Here is a 21,714-nt window from a genome sequence, read left to right as displayed (position 1 = left end):
TTTATAAAATAAATTCTTACACTTACAATAGCTATGATATATATTTCCTGATTAAAAATTATGTAATTATTTACATGCACTTATTGTCACCCCTTCTCTGAAGAGTTAGAAGGGCCTCACTGCACACCACTGATATATGCCAGTATATTTGTCCAGCTTGTTGCAAAGTATTGCCCCTGTTTTTCAGCTGCACACTGAGTCTTATTCCTTTGTTTATCTATTTCCGTGTATGACCTATTTCTTCTGCTTTTGTCTCTGGTTTTGTCTTGCCCTTTTTGATCGTTCTCTTAGATGTTTTTTGATCGGGTTTGACCCTTATATTTCGTCTGTTGTCTGTTGTTTATCCCTTTTGGACTGTGATTTGGCTTTAATGTTTTGGTCAGGCTTGTTTCTGGTTTGAACTGTTGCTTGTGTTCAGATCAAGTTTGTTGGATTAGCTCTGATTATTAAAGCTATTCCTATTTTTTACTATTTTTTTAAGCGTCTCACTCCTGTCTGTGGCGTTGAAAAAAGATTGAAAAAAGTATCTAAAGATTAACAAAAGTATGGAAAAAATCTCCTTAGATGGGTTTTAAACTTAACTACTTAAAAATACTACTTAAGAAATATTAAGAAATATTTGCCTCAACATTTCTGTTAAGAAACTTCAAAGAATAACTGGTATTCCTAAATCATTAATATATAAAACATTTATTTTTTTACCTTAAGCTTGCTGTAAGCCCTATTCAGAAAGGATTCGTTGTACATGAGGGAAACGTCAGTGATTTCAGTCACATTTTGTCAAAATTTGTTATGCCACTAATTTTAAGAACCTTCTACCTTCTGTAAACTGAGCCACAAAAATAACCTCAGGTTACATTAATCCCACATGAATCCAAATGTGTGTAAACATTCTCTCAGTCAATAGAAAGAAGTATGAAGGAGCTCGAGAAGCATTTCGTTTTCTTATGCACGACATAGATATCGCTTTCTGATATCATGCAAGAATTATCGTAAATCCCAAGGAGGATTTCCCTTCAGCATTCCTCTAGCTCTTGTTTATGAATTGTTTTAAATATGTAAATAAATCATCTTCTCTTCTGCACAGATTTAACTAAAAAATGAAATAATTAAACATTTAAAATGTGTCTTTAACGTTTAGCTGAAAAAAGTCTACATTACAAACAATCTACATACAAAAAATCCCAAAGACTGCCTTATGAAATTTTAATAACATAATTAAAACTCTCTTAAGAGAATATCTAAGAATGTCTCCCTTTTTGTAAACTTTTATTCATTTTATATGTTTAATATACCATACAATTCTTTATAATTTGTTTCTTAGGAAAAGGTTTAATGTATCCATCTGATTAAATAGGACTGAAAACCAATAGAACATTTTTAGATAGGCTTTAAACTTAAGCATCTAAAAAAAACAATATTTTTCAAAAATATTCGTACAAAATTTCCCCCAAAAATTTCGGTTAAATTTTTTTTAAGAAGAACTCGTATTCTTAAACTTCGTATTCGTAGTTCGGAAGTCAAAAACTAAAAAAAGATATGAAAATGTTTTTTTTTTCTAATTAAATAGGACTGAAAACAAATAGAACATTTAATGTAACACATCGTAATAAATATATTTCTTTACACTAAAAACAAAAATATATGGTATCAGCTGAAAGAGGGGCTGCATTACGACTTGTTGGTTAACTGTTGTCTATTCAAAACGTCTGCTCAAATGAACGTTTAATGTAATTAACTAATGTTATAATTATAAGTTATAAGCAAAACTAAAGTTAAAGCAACAATATGTAGCATTTGTGATTTAAAATGTGATGCTCAACTGACATCAAATACAGAGAATAACATCTGTCACATGTTCACTTGGACAGTGAAACACTATGTAAATGTGTCGGTGTGTGAAAACATGTTTCTTTCATGTTAAGTGACAGTTCTATATTTCTCATCTTGTCCAGAAATGCATGTGTAAAGTATACAGTCTTTTAGTGGTGGCTTAAAGCAAACAATTCACTTCCTGACTGTAGATGGAGTTCAGGAGACACATGTTTTGTCTCAGTTCAGCTAAATTAAAAATATTACCAACATAAAATTATAATGACTTTTTGTTGTCAGAAATAACTACAAGGATAAATCTTGCCTTTAAGTAAAATTGAATTGGGAAAAAAGCCTACATCTCCAGAAAGATTAAAAGGGTCTATATTGTGTTCATTATTTTAGCCTTATACAATATATTGTATCTCTTACCATCTCCAGGGTCCACAATCTCCACTGTAGCCACTGCTGGCGACTCCAAAGCCCCCATGACCGGCTCAGACAGAACAATGTTGAAGGTCTCAGACTGTTCATATTTCCCGTCTGACAAGATCTTGACCCTCCACGTGGCCGTGGTCTGGCCTGGATTAAACTGCACCTGCTTCTGAAACTTCCCCCGGAAGTCTTTCTCCTTCTCTGCGCTGCCGTCCAGAGTGCCGATTCCTTAAGGAAGAAATAAAAGAAAACGTGGATTGGGAGAAAGTTTGGGAGTTTTGCTACAATATACTCCAAGTTAGCTCACGCTGTGGGAGAGATTACATTGATTTTTCTTCACTTAGTAGCTCCCAAGCTCTGGGAGCATCCATCACAAGCAGAAGCAAGCAAATTACTACATTTAAGCTGAAGGATTAGGCTATATTTCCCTGTGGTGAAAAAGCTATTTATATATAGGGGGAACTGCTACTGTGCTATCTATGTATAATAACAGGGTTTTGTTTTTACATATATTAGGCATATGTCTAAACGTTTGAGGCAGGAACATTTCTTTAAGGATTTGACTGTATTTAGACTGCATTTAGCCTGTATTTAGCCTGTATTTAGCCTGTATTTAGCCTGTATTTAGACTGTATTTAGCCTGTATTTAGCCTGTATTTAGACTGCATTTAGCCTGTATTTAGCCTGTATTTAGCCTGGATTTAGACTGCATTTAGCCTGTATTTAGACTGCATTTAGCCTGTATTTAGCCTGTATTTAGCCTGGATTTAAACTGCATTTAGCCTGTATTTAGACTGTATTTAGCCTGTATTTAGACTGCATTTAGCCTGTATTTAGCCTGTATTTAGACTGCATTTAGCCTGTATTTAGCCTGTATTTAGCCTGTATTTAGCCTGTATTTAGACTGCATTTAGCCTGTATTTAGACTGCATTTAGCCTGTATTTAGCCTGTATTTAGACTGTATTTAGCCTGTATTTAGACTGTATTTAGACTGTATTTAGACTGCATTTAGCCTGTATTTAGACTGTATTTAGCCTGTATTTAGACTGTATTTAGCCTGTATTTAGACTGTATTTAGCCTGTATTTAGACTGCATTTAGCCTGTATTTAGACTGCATTTAGCCTGTATTTAGCCTGTATTTAGCCTGTATTTAGCCTGTATTTAGACTGCATTTAGCCTGTATTTAGCCTGTATTTAGCCTGGATTTAGACTGCATTTAGCCTGTATTTAGACTGCATTTAGCCTGTATTTAGCCTGTATTTAGCCTGGATTTAAACTGCATTTAGCCTGTATTTAGACTGCATTTAGCCTGTATTTAGCCTGTATTTAGACTGCATTTAGCCTGTATTTAGACTGCATTTAGCCTGTATTTAGCCTGTATTTAGACTGTATTTAGCCTGTATTTAGCCTGTATTTAGACTGTATTTAGCCTGTATTTAGCCTGTATTTAGACTGTATTTAGCCTGTATTTAGCCTGTATTTAGACTGTATTTAGACTGTATTTAGACTGCATTTAGCCTGTATTTAGACTGTATTTAGCCTGTATTTAGACTGTATTTAGACTGTATTTAGACTGCATTTAGACTGTATTTAGCCTGTATTTAGACTGCATTTAGACTGTATTTAGCCTGTATTTAGACTGCATTTAGCCTGTATTTAGCCTGTATTTAGACTGTATTTAGCCTGTATTTAGCCTGTATTTAGACTGTATTTAGCCTGTATTTAGCCTGTATTTAGACTGTATTTAGACTGTATTTAGACTGCATTTAGCCTGTATTTAGACTGTATTTAGCCTGTATTTAGACTGTATTTAGCCTGTATTTAGACTGCATTTAGACTGTATTTAGCCTGTATTTAGACTGTATTTAGCCTGTATTTAGACTGTATTTAGCCTGTATTTAGACTGCATTTAGCCTGTATTTAGCCTGCATTTAGCCTGTATTTAGACTGTATTTAGCCTGTATTTAGACTGTATTTAGACTGTATTTAGCCTGTATTTAGCCTGTATTTAGACTGTATTTAGACTGCATTTAGCCTGTATTTAGACTGCATTTAGCCTGTATTTAGCCTGTATTTAGACTGTATTTAGCCTGCATTTAGCCTGTATTTAGACTGTATTTAGCCTGTATTTAGACTGCATTTAGCCTGCATTTAGCCTGTATTTAGACTGCATTTAGCCTGTATTTAGACTGTATTTAGCCTGTATTTAGCCTGTATTTAGACTGTATTTAGCCTGTATTTAGCCTGTATTTAGCCTGTATTTAGCCTGTATTTAGACTGTATTTAGCCTGTATTTAGACTGTATTTAGCCTGTATTTAGCCTGTATTTAGACTGCTTTTAGCCTGTATTTAGACTGCATTTAGCCTGTATTTAGCCTGTATTTAGACTGCATTTAGCCTGTATTTAGCCTGTATTTAGACTGCATTTAGCCTGTATTTAGACTGTATTTAGACTGTATTTAGACTGTATTTAGCCTGTATTTAGCCTGTATTTAGACTGCTTTTAGCCTGTATTTAGACTGCATTTAGCCTGTATTTAGACTGCATTTAGCCTTTATTTAGCCTGTATTTAGCCTTATTTAGACTGCATTTAGCCTGTATTTAGCCTGTATTTAGCCTGTATTTAGCCTTTATTTAGCCTGTATTTAGACTGTATTTAGACTGTATTTAGCCTGTATTTAGCCTGTATTTAGCCTGTATTTAGACTGTATTTAGCCTGTATTTAGCCTGTATTTAGCCTGTATTTAGACTGTATTTAGCCTGTATTTAGCCTGTATTTAGCCTGTATTTAGCCTGTATTTAGCCTGTATTTAGACTGCATTTAGCCTGTATTTAGACTGTATTTAGCCTGTATTTAGCCTGTATTTAGACTGTATTTAGCCTGTATTTAGCCTGTATTTAGCCTGTATTTAGCCTGTATTTAGCCTGTATTTAGCCTGTATTTAGCCTGTATTTAGCCTGTATTTAGACTGCATTTAGCCTGTATTTAGACTGTATTTAGCCTGTATTTAGACTGTATTTAGCCTGTATTTAGACTGTATTTAGCCTGTATTTAGCCTTTATTTAGCCTGTATTTAGCCTTATTTAGACTGTATTTAGCCTGTATTTAGCCTGTATTTAGACTGTATTTAGCCTTTATTTAGCCTGTATTTAGACTGTATTTAGACTGTATTTAGCCTGTATTTAGACTGCATTTAGCCTGTATTTAGACTGTATTTAGCCTGTATTTAGCCTGTATTTAGACTGTATTTAGACTGTATTTAGCCTGTATTTAGCCTGTATTTAGCCTGTATTTAGCCTGTATTTAGACTGCATTTAGCCTGTATTTAGACTGTATTTAGCCTGTATTTAGACTGTATTTAGCCTGTATTTAGACTGTATTTAGCCTGTATTTAGCCTTTATTTAGCCTGTATTTAGCCTTATTTAGACTGCATTTAGACTGTATTTAGCCTTTATTTAGCCTGTATTTAGCCTTATTTAGACTGCATTTAGCCTGTATTTAGCCTGTATTTAGCCTGTATTTAGACTGCATTTAGCCTGTATTTAGCCTGTATTTAGCCTGTATTTAGCCTGTATTTAGCCTGTATTTAGACTGCATTTAGACTGCATTTAGCCTGTATTTAGACTGCATTTAGCCTGTATTTAGACTGTATTTAGCCTGTATTTAGCCTGTATTTAGACTGCATTTAGCCTGTATTTAGCCTGTATTTAGCCTGTATTTAGCCTGTATTTAGACTGCATTTAGCCTGTATTTAGACTGCATTTAGCCTGTATTTAGACTGTATTTAGCCTGTATTTAGACTGCATTTAGCCTGTATTTAGCCTGCATTTAGCCTGCATTTAGCCTGTATTTAGCCTGTATTTAGCCTGTATTTAGACTGCATTTAGCCTGTATTTAGCCTGTATTTAGACTGCATTTAGCCTGTATTTAGCCTGTATTTAGTAGCCAACCTGCTTTTTCTGCCCCAAACAGACACATACACATACCTCCCCCAATCAACACAGTACTGTTTGCACTTGTTCACTTTCACCAGCCTTAAGCTTTTATACCTCTATATTTGCACTACTGTTTTTTTTTAGGGCTGGGTGTCGCAATTTACAGTTTTTCCACATTGTATAGACACAAAATGTGGAACTGTGCACACATGTGTCAAACTCTAAACACAATTCCACATGTTCTCACTCAAATATCATTCTAAATCACAGCTTCACAAATCACTAAACACATTGCATCATTTAGTACAGCTTTGTCACATAAGAATCACTAACCTTCAAATACATACATTATAAATACATTTTTGTTAACACTGTGTGTGAACTGATTTTCTTTGTCATTTTTCTCATTGTACTAACATAAGTGAAAATTACAGTTTTCCAACAAACTACGTACAGTAAAAACAGATTACATTAGTGTGGCATATACATGTAGTACTGTATCACTGTACGTGGTGGGTTCTACACCACACCGGAAAAATTTAAAGAACAGAAATTCAACATATTTCCATGGACTTTCCATGGTATGCATTTGAATGTGTACAGTGGCCTCATGAATCATTCAGTTTATTGCCAAGTATACTTATCATACACAAGGAATTTGACTTCGGTAAATATTAACTCTCTATACATTGAGATACATATACACAATTATGATAAGGATATACAAAACAAAACATATTATCACATACCAAAGCACACACAAAGGATTAAACTGCATCAATAGTAGTGCAAATGAAAAGTACGGATAAGTCAACAGTTCAGACAGGTGATCGCCATGGGAAAGAAGCTATTTTTATGTCGAGTTGTTTTTGTTTGCAGGGATCTATAGCGCCTGCCAGAGGGGAGAAGGTTAAAGAGAGTGTATGCAGGGTGTGTGGGGTCTTTAATAATATTCTCTGCCCGCTTTCTGATCCTTCCAGAATACAATTCCTGGAGGGAGGGTAGGTGGGTACCAATGATTTTTGCTGCCGTTCGAATTGTGCGTTGAAGTCTGTTTTTGTCCTGTTTAGTGGCTGCCCCAAACCAAACTGTGATGGAAGTGCAGAGAATGGATTCAATGGCAGCGGTATAGAAGGTGGCCAGGAGCTCTTGTGGTAGGCCATACTTCCGCAGCTGCCGTAAAAAATACATCCTCTGCTGAGCCTTTTTAAGGATGGCATTTATGTTGAGCTCCCACTTCAGGTCCCGGGAAATGATGGATCCTAAAAATTTGTATGAAGTCAAAAACATAAACAAATACTTCTGATAATAGTGCTTTTAATTGATCTTGTCAGTGTTTTTATTTGATGCTCTGTAAGAGATGAGTATATAAATATCTGTGTGTGCTGTTTTTGTGGATAGAATCAGTTTTGCTAGAGATTTGTGGATTTTCAACAAAGCAGTTAATCATTTTCAGTTTGTGTTTAGAGTTTTAAGAAACTGAGCCAAGTTTCTAGAATTGCGTTAAAACATTTGGGAAAAACTGTAAATACCAAAAAGGCTCCAAACCGAAATGTCTCGGTACTATTCAGTACAGAAAGGACTAAAAAAAAAAATGTGTTGCCTGTTTTTTATACTTGAAACACGAAGCAGAGAGCGAGCACAGAAACGCAGATCATTCACATTGTCCTAACACCGCTGCTGTGCTGAAATCTCTCTGGCACTTGTGCTGTCTTTCTCTCTTGCTCGCTCTCTCTCTCACTCACTTCTCTGAGATATTATAATACAGCACAAAATGATCTAATCTGCCAGACACAAACCACACTACACTATTATTACTGTCCCCTCACAATAATACTGAGAAATTTCAGCATAAAAAAAAAAATTAAATGATTGACACCACTAAAATAATTTCATTTTGCCAATCTAATGCTGATATGCCTTAAAAAGAACTTCTAAAAACTGAAATGCGTCCAGTAATACTCTTCCGGAAAAATATTTGTAGTGTAATCAGTTAAAGTAATTGCTGATAAATCATGACAGTAAATCATGACAGTAGTAGAATAAGATTACTCTTGTCAGCTGTTAAATACATGTGAGAATAATTATCGCTTTTTGTATTTTTTTGGTTGCAATTTAGAAAAAGGTATCGGAAAAAGTACAGTCTGTGTATCAGTGACAAATTCAAGGTATTGAAAATTCATCATACCAGTACAGTACTCTTATACTGCACTGTTGTCTTGTGTCTCTTGTCTCACATATGTCTATATCTTTGACTTTGTCATATTGTACATTTGGTGTCTACGTTATTATTATATTATTTAAAATTTTATTATAAATATTATAAAGTCCTGTTTTTTTTGCTGTAACTCTGGGTAGAAGTGAGTAATGCAATTTCAATACTCTGTATTTCCTGTACAGATGCAGTATTGACAATAAAACTACTTGAGTGATGTTGTATAAATTGTACTGGATCACAAAAGCCGCTCAATTTCATACCAAAGATACTGGCTGTAGGATTGTCTCTGCTTAGTTCCATTTCTATACCACTTTAACCAACACTTGCAGTTAAAAAGTGTGTGGAATTAATTATTTGCATCAGTAACTAGTACACTTTCATATACATTCTAAGCAGGATGGGCTCTATATAACAAACTAAAAAATATTCTTTGACTCGTAGCAAGCTTAAAAAAATAAATACGTCACGTGATCTGGTGTTGTGCCGAATTGAGCACCCCCGCCAGAAAAAAACACCCCCTCACGGAGCGTATTTCTAAGTAAAGTTAAAGTGCTTTTATCAAGAAGAAGTGCGTACGTGCTGCCAAGAGGGGGTGCTTTTCATGGCGGGGGTGCAGATTTCGGCACTACTATGTTGGCGAATTCAGCACCCCTGCCAGGAAAAGCGCTCCTTCACGGAAGAGGTTGCAGGTAACATGAATTTTTCATTATTTCTTAGGAGTCATAAGCGTAGCTTAAAACAGCATCTTGGATATTTTCATTTTCTAAAAAAAGTTAAAAAGCCAAGATGATGTACATACGCGATCCTGAGAGGGGGTGCTTTTTCTGGCGGGGGTGCTCGATTTGGCAGAACACCGGCATGGGCGGTAGGTTAGACACAGATGCATTCTGGGAAGGTGCATTCAGTCCTTAGAGCGAGAACTAGAGTTCAAGACAGGCAGACAATCAGCAACAGGACTGACACTATTACTATTCTGTAACAGTCCAGAATGTGGATCGTACCATTTGTGCGTAGAGGGGGGACTGCTGTCTTGTCATCCCTAAAATTCTGTTTAATGATCTACTTTCTAAGATTTTAACATGTATTTTAACTTATCAGAGACAAACTTTAACTTCAGAGACAAAACAACTTCATGCTTTTAATTTTAGGGGTGCTGGGATTTATTTTAAGGCATCTTAAACACTCCTAAAAAAGGTCTAGCTACACCCATGATATCAACTATAAATTTACTGCACATCAGGATAAAAAACTGCATATTGAAATATGTGGATTTGAACTTATGACTGTAAAGCATGGGTGTCCAAACTTTTTTTGTTGGGGGCCAGAAGGAGAAATATATTTGAAGTCACGGGCCACAGACTCTATAATAAAACAAATAATGAAATATACCACTTTAAATAATACATTTTCCTGATTATTTAATTTACACACCATTTTACTTGACTTACTATCTTTATCTTTGACAGTGTTGTGTAAACTAAGATTTTTCAAATTGATGTTTCATTTCATGATGTCTCTTAATATTAAACTCCTTAATTACGGCAACTTTTAGACTCTTTGGCCCATTTTTCTGCGCTAGAAATGTGCACTCTTTCCGCTTTTAGACTCTTTGGCCCGTTTTTCTGTGCTAGAAATGTGCACTCTTTCCGCTTTTAGACTCTTTGACCCGTTTTTCTGTGCTAGAAATGCGCACTCTCTCCGCTTTTAGACTCTTTGCCCTGTTTTTCTGCAGTAGAAATGCGCACTCTCTCCGATTTTAGACTCTTTGGCCCGTTTTTCTGCGCTAGAAATGCGCACTCTCTCCGCTTTTAGACTCTTTGGCCCGTTTCTGACACCTAGCGTTCAAACTTTGAATCTCACATTAGAAAAACCTGTTTAACAGCGGGCCAACTTTCATTCTATTTCTAAAATACCTCGTGGGCCGCTCCAAAAAAGGAAACGGGCCGCAAATGGCGCCCGGGCCGTAGTTTGGACACCCCTGCTGTAAAGCATGGCTGTCATTCCTGATTATCTCAGCACTGTAGGAATCCATAGGCTGCATAATGTGAAAAGAGCGAGATGCAAATAAGCACAATATGGAATTTTGAAGATGGAAGCTCCGTGCTGAGTGGTCACCCGTAAGTTTAGTGTCTCTCACAGCAGGAAGACCTGTGGGGAACCGACTTGAATGCGTTTGATCAGAATCACATCAAGCGCAGGGGCAGGCAGGGTCCCTTCTGCCAGCGCATCCCCAACAGCTGGATGGAATTAAATCGCTTCAGGCTTCAGGATTAAAGCAGGACCCCCGGCCTAGATCGCTCCATCGACAGCATCACACTGAACGCTGTCAAAATTAGACAGCCATTACCCAACAACTCCATATGAGAAATGGAGGCGTACCAGGGATGCACCATAATGTGAGCTAATTAAAATCAAATTGGCTGAGTGGAAATGTGACTTACAAACACAGCCAGATAACAAAATACCAACAAACAAACTAAATATGCTGCTGTTTAATTCCTGTCTCATGTTATTCTGAATACATTCAGAAGCTTTGCTGAATGCATGCTGGCTTATAGCACAATCAGCCACAGCCACAGTAGACATGCTGGATATGATAAAACGTAAACTCTAAAAAAATAAACTAAAAAAGTGATTTTGAGATTTGAACTAGGAGATCAAATCTTGTTTTTGGTCATCTAAACTAAAATTGAAATTTACATTAAACTGAAGGGCAATTTTCTCAGCTCTATCATGTTTCCAGGGCAGTTTCAACGAAAATGCACCACACTGCCTTTTACTGTTGTTCATAATCAATATGGCCTTATTATTGATATGTTTAATTATAAAATTTATAATTTAATTTACCAAATTGAAAACCTCTGGAATATAATTAAGAGGAAGATGGATGATCACAAGCCATCAAACCACCAAACTGAACTGCTTGAATTTTTGCACCAGGAGTAAAGCAGCATAAAGTTATCCAAAAGCAGTGTGTAAGACTGGTGGAGGAGAACATTCCTAAATTTCCTCCAGGATAAATGAAGTATCTATCTATCTATCTATCTATCTGTCTGTCTGTCTGTCTGTCTGTCTGTCTGTCTGTCTGTCTATCTATCTATCTATGCCAAGATGCATGAAAACTGTGATTAAAAACCAGGGTTATTCCACCAAATATTGATTTCTGAACTCTTAAACCTTTATGAATATGAATTTGTTTTCTTTGCATTATTTGAGGTCTGAAAGCTCTGCGTCTTTTTTGTTATTTCAGCCATTTCTCATTTTCTGCAAATAAATGCTCTAAATGATAATATTTTTATTTGGAATTTGGGAGAAATTTTGTCCGTAGTTTATAGAATAAAACAACAATGTTCATTTTACTTAAATATATAGATATAAATAGCAAATCACTTTTATAAGAACTGGGTTCAGATTCTAGCTTTACTCCAGCTAGCTAAAGCCTGCTGATCCAGCAGCAGCTCCCCCGGGCTGTATGATTTTTAGTTATGAGCTCACAAATGTGGAAAAGCTCTCCTAGATCAGCATTCTCTCTAAGAGGGGTTAGATAAATATGCTCCTTGATCAGAATTCTGCCTTCATTTGAATATATAGACTCCGGGCAGTACCAAAAAAAAGGAAAGAAAGAAGAAGAATATATAATAATATCAAATTCAGCATCCACTACGGACTCTGAGTGCCCCGAACATTGGCGAAAAGACATGATATGTGTAGGGAAAGAATCTTCAAAGAAGAAAGCCTTGAGATATAGAGAGCAAAGGAGGCAGAGAGGAAAGAAAGAGCGAAAGAATAGCTTCACTTTCAATTCCATCTCTCGCGCAGCAGGGGGTCTCTTCCCTGCCATAACAAGAGAGCATGTGGAGAGGAGGGGAGAGGAAGAGGAGAGGAGAGGAAGGCCGCAGGAGGCCGGGGGGGAGTGCAGAGGGACAGGGGTGAGAGGCCGGCTGAGAAAAGAGCGCATCCTTTCTTCAGCTTCTGTCTGAGGAGCACAGACTCCTCTAAGTGTGCTTCTGAGCAGAGCTCCGGCTCCGGCTGTGAGCTGCAGCATTAGTGGATCTTTGGCCAATTCTTAGATGTGTAGAACGGGAGCACAGAGCACACCCTAACAAGGGGGAAACCTAAAAATTGGATTTTATTAGGTTCTGTGGTAAAGGTATTAGTTCTAGGCAAAGCTATGAGAACTTTGAGAAGGATCTAGGCATGCACCGAAGATTTGGCAACCAAAAAGCAACGAATTCAGTTTTTAAGGGCACATATATCGAGTTTCCTCCAATGAAGGAATAGCACTGCGAAATCCACGATTAAAATTGCACTGCTGTAAAAGTATATTTATTGGTTTGCCAGCTGGAATATTAAAAAGGTTAATTTCTTACTCTGGAATATAATCAAGAGGAAGATGGATGATCACAAGACATCAAACCACCAAACTGAACTGCTTGAATTTTTGCAACCATGAGTAAAGCAGCATAAAGTTATCCAAAAGCAGTGTGTAAGACTGGTGGAGGAGAACATGATGCCAAGAAGCATGACAAAAAAAAACGTGATTAAAAATCCATCAGGCTTATTCCACCAAATATTGATTTCTAAACTTAGAAAGCCATTTCTCATTTTCTGTAAATAAATGCTCTAAATGACGATATTTTTATTTGGAATTTGGGAGAAATGTTGTCTGTAGTTTATAGAATAAAACAAAAATGTTCATTTTACTCAAACATAAACCTATAAATAGCAAAATCAGAGAAACTGATTCAGAAACTGAAGTGCTCTCCTATTTTTTTCAAGAACTGTGTATTTTTTTTTTTTTCAAGTTGTAACAAACTTGCTAGTGTCTCAAAGCTTAGAAGTAAAGATTAGCTTATAAAAAATCTAAATCCTACATTTCCCAAGCAAGCAACTGGACCCAATGTGAAAATTATTTAAAAAACAATTTAAAATGGTTTTAAACTTCCAACATGAGTTAAGTTCCTACACTTAAGTTCAGTTCTCATATTTGATATAAGCAATATTAACATATTCTCTTTTTTCCAGATACAAGATTAGCTGGTAACAGATTAGATGGTTATCTGACATTGGTCTGATAATTTAAGACATTTAAGATTACTTTTCTTTCTTTGTACTTGTAATCTACTGTGGCTACAATCTCATTCTGGATTTAATTTAATTAAGAGTAAATTGCTAAATGAAATAAAGAAACAGGGCAGTGCTTACATGTTACAAAAGAGAAATTACTGGTATATGTTTTTATTAAACTTAAAAGACAAGTGTAGATGTGATGGGCAGTGCTGCATCGCAGGCTGCCAGCAGGGGGACTGTTAGACATAGGGGAGGAAATGGTAGAGTGGGACCCCAAATCTCCAACTCCCAGAATCCCCGGCGGTGATTAGTGTCAACCAGCTGCACCTGTGCACTACCCTATATAAACCCCAGTCAAACCAGACCTCACTGTTGCACCTTAACTGAGGGGTGACCAGTACTAGAGGGTTTAAGAAAAGAAAAGAAAAGAAAAGAAAAGAGAATAAAATAAAATAATATAAAATATCTTGAAAGAGAGCATAAAGAGAGGACTCAGCGGTGCTCAGTCAGTTTTAAGTTTGGTTGTGTTTTAGTTTGGTTTATTTGAAGTTTAAAGCTGTCTTTTGTTGGTACAAGCCATTTTGTGGCATTTCCTTTGTTCTGTTTCCCGCCTTTTTTCCACACCTCTTGTGGGGAATTTTTTTCCCACCCATTCTCCAGTCTCCTTGGAGAAACAGTCACTTAAGCAAAACACATTTAAAATTATTATCCCAAAACCATAACTAGAACTAAGTAATACATAATAGAACTATATCCTTGTAAGTATATAAATATATATACATTTATATATCCATTATATATTCATATCTGCTCTGCACTTGTATCCCACCCCTACCCCAACAGTTACAGTAGATTTATTAAGTGTACAGTTATTTAAACCTGTTGGTTTATATGGTGTTGTGACTCCTGGTTCTTTCACTATCACTGAATGCTGGCTTGGTTTCTGTACAGTGCATCACTGTTTTACAAGAAGCTGCAGATATTTCAAGAACTAGGAGGAATTCCCCTTTAAAATATGTATTTCCATCCGTCTGAAGGGTGACTAAGTTGTTCATTTGCATAATGAGTTGATCGATTAAAGTCAGGCCTAAATTAGTCTCTGGCTCCCTAAAGAGAGGCAGACCTCATTTTTTCCCCTCCATCTCCATTAGTCTGACCACTCGTTCCTTACCCGCCATGTTCTCTCTCGTTTTTCTCAGCTAATCGCCACTTTCCTCTTTTTTTTTTATAAAAGCATTTTTCACTGTTGTTTTCATCTGCAGTTCTCTGCAATATTTATCTCTCTCACTTTCTCTTGCTTTGTCTCACTTTTTCTGTCTCAAAGATACTGGAGCTCCATCCAATATCACTAGAATGAGCTGAAGTGGTGTTTGTAATTCAGAACAAATGCTATTACACTTGCACACTTGTATTAATTGCATTTTTACATACAGTACCCGTAAAAAAGTTTGGAAACCTCTTCTCATTAAAGCAGACTTTAAGCACAACTAACTGGATACCCCTCTCAAAAGTACATTTCTCAGGCCAGCACAGTGTCATTCTCTCAATAAAAAACACTGTCTTTTGTCCTAAGATATGCTAATTATTAATTGAGACTGTATTATATACAGTGCCAGGGTTTGGAGTGTGTTCTTACTTTGTTTTATGTTTTATATGGTAAATGTAATATTGAAGACAATATTAAAGCTATACAGGAACACATGCGGAATTTGTTATTAATAAAAAAAGTGTTAAATAAAGCAGAACTTGTTTTATACTATAGATTCTTTTAAGTTTAGCCACATTTGAGGACAGATTTTCACACTCTTGGTATTTCAATATCAGCATCTTGAAGGAGTTCCTGGAGGTGCTGGACAATAGTTGCTGCTTTATTCCAAATCATCTCAAATCACCATCTCAGATGATCAGGTTTAGATCAGGGGATTATTGTGGAGGACAAATACTTTTTTTTACTGTTTACTACATAATTTCATGTGTCCCTTAATTGTTTTTATGCTTTTGATATTAATGTACATTATAGAAAATAGATTAAATAAAGAAATAAAGAAAAACATTAAATGAGAAGGTATGTCCAAATTTTGAGTGGTACTGTACTTTAAAAACATATGTTGTGTTTCTGATATTGTAGGGTAGTGTTGGTTTCATATTCGAACATACATCTCTGGAAAAAAGTAAGAGATCACTTCAGTTTCTGAATCAGTTTCTCTGATTTTGCTATTTATAGGTTTATGTTTGAGTAAAATGAACATTGTTGTTTTATTCTATAAACTACAGACAACATTTCTCCCAAATTCCAAATAAAAATACAAATAAATAACAAGTTCATATTTATAAAGTTTTAAGAGTCCAGAAATCAATATTTGGTGGAATAACCCTGGTTTTTAATCACAGTTTTCATGCATCTCGGCATCATGTTCTCCTCCACCAGTCTTACACACTGCTTTTGGATAACTTTATGCTGCTTTACTCCTGGTGCCAAAAATCAAGCAGTTCAGTTTGGTGGTTTGATGGCTTGTGATCATCCATCTTCCTCTTGATTATATTCCAGAGGTTTACATTTTTAAGTGACCTCTTATTTTTTTTTTTCAGAGCTGTATTTCTCTTGACAATGTACAAAAACAAACACTTTTACACACACCTGAATCAAACCACACCACAGTGTGGATCACACTTCTTAGCCATATGATTATGAAGCTTGCCTGGTCAATGGTTGGTGGCATGCAACCCAAGATAAGCAGACACACAGAGCCACAAAGACACACACACACCCCACAAACATACCCCCCCCCCACACACACACACACATTCTTTATTTTTCACACGATCTTTCTCTCTGTTCTACAGATGCCTGAAAGTGTGAGCTATCATCTCTGCCCCTGAGACCCACAAAGCAGGCAAAAAAAACACACTTCCAAAACATCTTAAACAGTGGATAAAAACCAGCGCCGATAAGCCGGAGCAATAACAGCTCACCCAGCAAACACTGACACTATTGAATGACAATGATTTAAGGATTGAAATTCATGTACAGTATGCTGCGCTTAAGCTGCTGATTGGTGCATTTGCATGGCCCTTTCATTTGGGCTTATGCAGTCGGCTCTGTGAAGCTCCACGCAGCGCGGCAGAGCTTTTAACATAAAATGTCCATGAAAAATGCAGAAGGTGACTTACTGGTGTTACGGCTGAGGCTGGCAGCTGCATGTTAAGCAAGCAGAGAAACAAATATACCCCCTCGGTGTACTCACTCACCTACAAAAGAGGTCTCTCCCAGGTAGCCTCTGCGCCTCAGAACCACCTCCAGCTGCCCGGCCTGCTCATCCACCACGTAGCTCTGGTTCTGCAGGGAGATCCAGGCCCAGTCCAGGTGGAACTGCTGACCCTTCAGCTTATTGCCTCCTGCACAACAGAAACACAAAAAGACAGATTATACTGTATTCAGATCATACGCACTTAATATTTATTCATGTGCTCTTTATTTATTTATAATTAGATAATTAGTACATATGCAACACTGACATCGGATAGGGAAAAGTCATGGCATATCTGTATATAAATATGTAAATTGAGTTTCAATCAATCAGTAAGTTAAACTGAGAAGAGCTTCTTCAGGGGACAGCTTGGGAACACCCACACCTGTATACGTTGTGAGGTGTAATCTTGTGAGTGAGGCTAATTATACTCACCAGTGTGCTCAAGGCAAAGCCATGTGAATAAGCCCACAGGTCAGTTCAGTGTTAATAGAGATACTAGAGGACTAGAAATCTAAAAAATAGTCCTGTGTGCCATGACATTTGGCATGCCAGTGTATACCCTAAAAGTTTTAGAACACCCCTTTTTAGTTTTCCAGTACAGTTCTATATGGCCCAGATAAGCAACATATTAGCAACCACAAAAACTACTCAATTCTACTCTTCACTTTTGAAACTGAGACTTGGTCCAATGCTAGGCTGAGCTAAAGGTGCTGTTGCCATGTGGGTCAGCCAGACCAAGATCTCTTCCTGTACCAGTTTTCTCCAGAGAGTCTTCCAAGAGTCTTTTAAAGGTGTAGGAAACAGTTATTACTGCTCTCTGGCTTTATCCTAATTTAACTTCTCTAATTTCTAGTTATTATGATGATGAAAGTGTGAATGTGCTGTGTGTAAGTGTGTAAATGCTGCAGTAGAGAGTGCAGTAACATGATCTGTTCCAATACTGCTTTAATATTAGGTCTGCCGTTAATGGTTATTTTGGTAGTCGACTAATCTAATGATTATTATTTACATGTAGTTAATTAGTAAAATTAGCTAAATGAAATCTGCACCTGCATAAAAGTTGTTATCAGCAGAGGGAATCATGAAGTGCTGTAAGATTTTGTCAGAAAACAAAACTGCACTGACTTTATTGGACTTGATAATAAAACACAGTGGATCAACACCAGCAGATGACAGACATGTCTCTCCAAACCATCACTGGTCATCAGTAAATTTTACATTTCATTTAAAGGAAATCAAGGGAGCAGAGTCTGGAGGAAGAGTGGAGAGACACACAGTCCAAACTGCTCGAGGTCTAGTGTGAAGTTTCCACCAATCAGTGATGGTTTGTTTGGAGAGTCATGTCTGTCATCTGCTGGTGTTGATCCACTGTGTTTTATTATCAAATCCAATAAAGTCAGTGCAGTTTTGTTTTCCCACAAAATCTTACAGCACTTCATGCTTCCCTCGGCTGAAAACAACTTTTCCAGCATTTTCCAACAGGACTTGGCACACTGCCCACACTGCCAAAAGTATCTTATATAATATTCTAATTTCTCAGATATTGACTTTTGTTTTTTTATTGGCTGTAAGCCATAATCATCAACAATAAAATAAATAAACACTTAAAATAGATCATTCTGTGTGTAATACATCTATAGCCACTCCCTGGGGTAACCCTTCATGATTGATATGCATATTGCTGTCCCATGACTTTTGGCATGTCAGTGTATTTGAATGCAAGTAGGGATTGTTATGCAGAGACAATGATGAACGAATGTCAGTATATATAAATGTGCATGTATATATTCAACATTCACTGAATAAAATAATAAGCAATCTCCATTTGCCCAAGGGACTGGAGTGGAGGAAGAGCCAGGATGACTCCTGACTGTAAATAAACAAAAATATATAAACCCAAAATAAATATAAATATGGCCTAAAAATTCTCACGATCACGATCACTATATGCAAGTAAAGCAACACGTTTAAACCACATTAATCTGATCTGATTCATCTGAAGCGATTCCCAGCCCATGAAATTATAACCAATGTAATTAGCCCCTAATGAACAGTAGTAAAAGCTCTGGCTAAGAAACCATTAGGCTGCACATTTCCCCAGTGAATGACTTGGCTCTATATGAGATGGTAAAGCTGAGCATTTGCCCATCAAAGCTGGATCCTCGTCCCCGTGGATGTGAATTGAAATTTCTGATGGAATATGATGGAATATTAGAAAGATGGAGCACGGCTTTCCAAGAACACGAACACCTGAAGGTCAGGAAAAGGGTGCCAAAGACTAAAGCTAGACCTTTTCAAAGCAAACATGAGCTTAACTATTACACGAGTGACTGTCTGACCGAAATGAACCCAGCATGGCTGAGCTGATCTACTACATGCGCGTACGGTACGAGCACACGTGGAAATATGACTAGAACTGATCACAGAAATGCACGCATGAATTCATGTCATGTTTCAAAAATCCATATGTGTGCAGAGATAAGCTAATGTAGCTCCAGCACTGCTCACTTCTCATGCATGCAAATCATCTCACTGGGTGGCCAAGTCTGATTTCACTTCAGTTCAGTTCAGTTCATTTGCTGGTTTGATTTCAGTAAATCTTTAAAATATGCAAATATTTATCATCCATCAAGACCTTTTCAATATGTTGGTTTTTTAGACCCTCCAGCAGGTGGCAAATATATTGGGGTGCACCATATCTTATCGTGAACTTATTTCGTATTTGTTTTGCATTTACTCTGAAGCCTTAAGGGTATCTTTTATATAATTGTTTACTTGTATTCATTAACCCTTTGTACAATTGTGTAATCCAGAGACTGTAAAAAAAGATGGACGCCGTGTCGCCGTTCCCATTCATTCAATGAAAATGAAGCCATGTTGGCGATCCTGAAACCCGAGTCTGTAGAGCGCAGTAGAGACCAGAGGAGGGAGAAAGACTGTGGAGAGACAGCCTACTCATTTAAATAACCCCGCCCCTGAGGGCTGCCTCGAGGTCACAGGCTGCAGAGTGGAGCGGAGCGGAGCTGACGGTCTGTTATTGGTCCCGCCCATAACCAGCCCTTTTACAATAACCTCACTTTTTTTTAATAGAGCTGAATAACGTTTAAAAAAAACGAGTTCTGTGGGGATATAAAAATTTAACAATATAAGCAGAGGTTACACTAGCTGCTGCATTTAAATAAAGGAGGTAGAATTATATATATTGGGGAAAAAAACGTGATTGAAAGTTGTTCTGTTTTGCCATTGAAACCTATGGGGATGGGTGGGGTTACACAACTTTCTGAAACCGAACAGCAGGGGGCGCCCGACCTGTGGTGGCTTCACTTTTAAGAGACGATGCTCTGTACAGCTATATACAGTCTATGGTGTAATCTCACATTATCATAGATCATACAATAGAACATGCTGGGACTTAAAGGAGAAATCTGCGGTGAAATGGTCTTGTGGTGTGGTCAAACATAAGAACGCATATAAACTTTTTATATCAATTAGCCCACCTCCATTCACTTCCCAGCATTCTGAAATACGGCACTTTCCGCTGATCCTCCCAACAGGCTTACAGTGCTAGTCATATGGGCATAGCACTTCCCATGCAAAGAAATCACCATTTTTTCACTATTAACAAGCTCAAAGTAGCTCCACACTTCATTGGTAGAATTCTGAGGGTCCTCACTTTTAAAACAAGGCACTGGATATAAAATAGGAAAAAATTAATTCTGTGGAAAGAATGAATATTAGAGATATTTTCAGCAAAAATATTGCCGTAATATTCATGCATGTCTGTTGAATTAATTTTCCAATCTGTTATTCATTTGTGTTTGACAGTCAATCTGTAATGACTTTATTTTAAGATAGTGGAGAGCTACATGAAGGTACTGTGTGTATAAACAGTTTTTTAAAAATAAACTACTTTTAATAAACGACATTTTTAAAGTTCTCAGTGCCTCATATTAAATGTCAGGACCCAAAGAATTCTACCAATGAAGTGTGGAGCTACTTTAAGCTTGTTAATGGTGTAAAAATAATGATTTATTTGCATGGGCAACACTATGCCCCTATCTCTATCAATGTAAGCCTGTTGGGAGCATCGGATAAAAGTGCTGTATTTCAGAAATACTGACAGTGAATCAGTTATCATGTTTCACTACATCCCAAATCCATTTCACACCAGATTTCTCCTTTAAGTTGTGTGGTAAACATTTTGTTACGATAAATTATTTTTATAGTACATCATTTATTTTGTTACATTATTATTTTATACAAAGTCAGAGTCTTGGTAAGTTACTGTTGTTTGCAGAGCTGTTTACTGATTTTGACTAATTTTACAAAATTAAGGAAATGTATTTTGTTGCAGTAGTATATTCTTAAAATTATATATTTTTCTCTTTTCATCAAAAATATTGTTTTCACAAAAGTACCCTGAAATATTGTGATATTAAATCCCAAAAAGAGTTCTTAGGTGTTCCTCTCAGAACAAGCACTTCTGATTTCCTGAAGAAGCTCTTCATAAAGAACTAGTGAACTAAAAGTTTGTTTTTGGACCAGAAGTGGTTCTTATATGTTATAGTTCCAAAGAACCGTTTTTGGAGCTTTTTCATCTATCGAAAGAACCATTTTTGGAGAATTTTTAAGAGGGTATAGGATTGCTTCAGGGCTTCAAACTGACTTCAAACATCTCTGTGCCTCCAAACTTCTCCAGCACCACTCCACAGATTTGACTTTGCGCAAGCAAGAGGATTCCTGCATGTGAGACATGTGAGCAAACTCTAGATCAGAATGAAAAAAATGGTGTATTTTTGGAGAGAAACTCAACTCCACTGGTTCAAAGACTCCAGACGATCAAGAGATTCACAGAAGCTTGAAACGGGGCTGGCTGGATCCAAGACTAATCACACACAGCATCAAAAACCACCATGTGCCGCAAAATTGCCCACAGCTATTTAATTTCCTTAGATGGATGCGACTCAAACTGACCTAAGGCTACTTCCC

General features: G+C 36.7%; 1 protein-coding gene across 1 annotated transcript in view; it reads right to left on the bottom strand.

Annotated features, from left to right (window-relative positions):
* The window catches only part of frem2a (FRAS1 related extracellular matrix 2a), a 161,919-nt gene that overhangs the window by 99,207 nt on the left and 40,998 nt on the right, over positions 1–21,714 (bottom strand). The window contains exons 3-4 of the mRNA XM_049468896.1: positions 16,724–16,870; positions 2,245–2,475 (exon numbers count right to left, since the gene is read on the bottom strand). Of these exons, the coding sequence (XP_049324853.1) occupies positions 2,245–2,475; positions 16,724–16,870 (378 nt within the window). The remainder of the gene's footprint in view (positions 1–2,244; positions 2,476–16,723; positions 16,871–21,714) is intronic.

Source organism: Astyanax mexicanus, chromosome 20, assembly GCF_023375975.1.
Source record: "Astyanax mexicanus isolate ESR-SI-001 chromosome 20, AstMex3_surface, whole genome shotgun sequence".
Taxonomy (NCBI): domain Eukaryota; kingdom Metazoa; phylum Chordata; class Actinopteri; order Characiformes; family Acestrorhamphidae; genus Astyanax; species Astyanax mexicanus.
The sequence above is the reverse complement of the archived record's forward strand: the minus strand, read 5'-3'. Positions and strand labels throughout refer to the sequence as shown.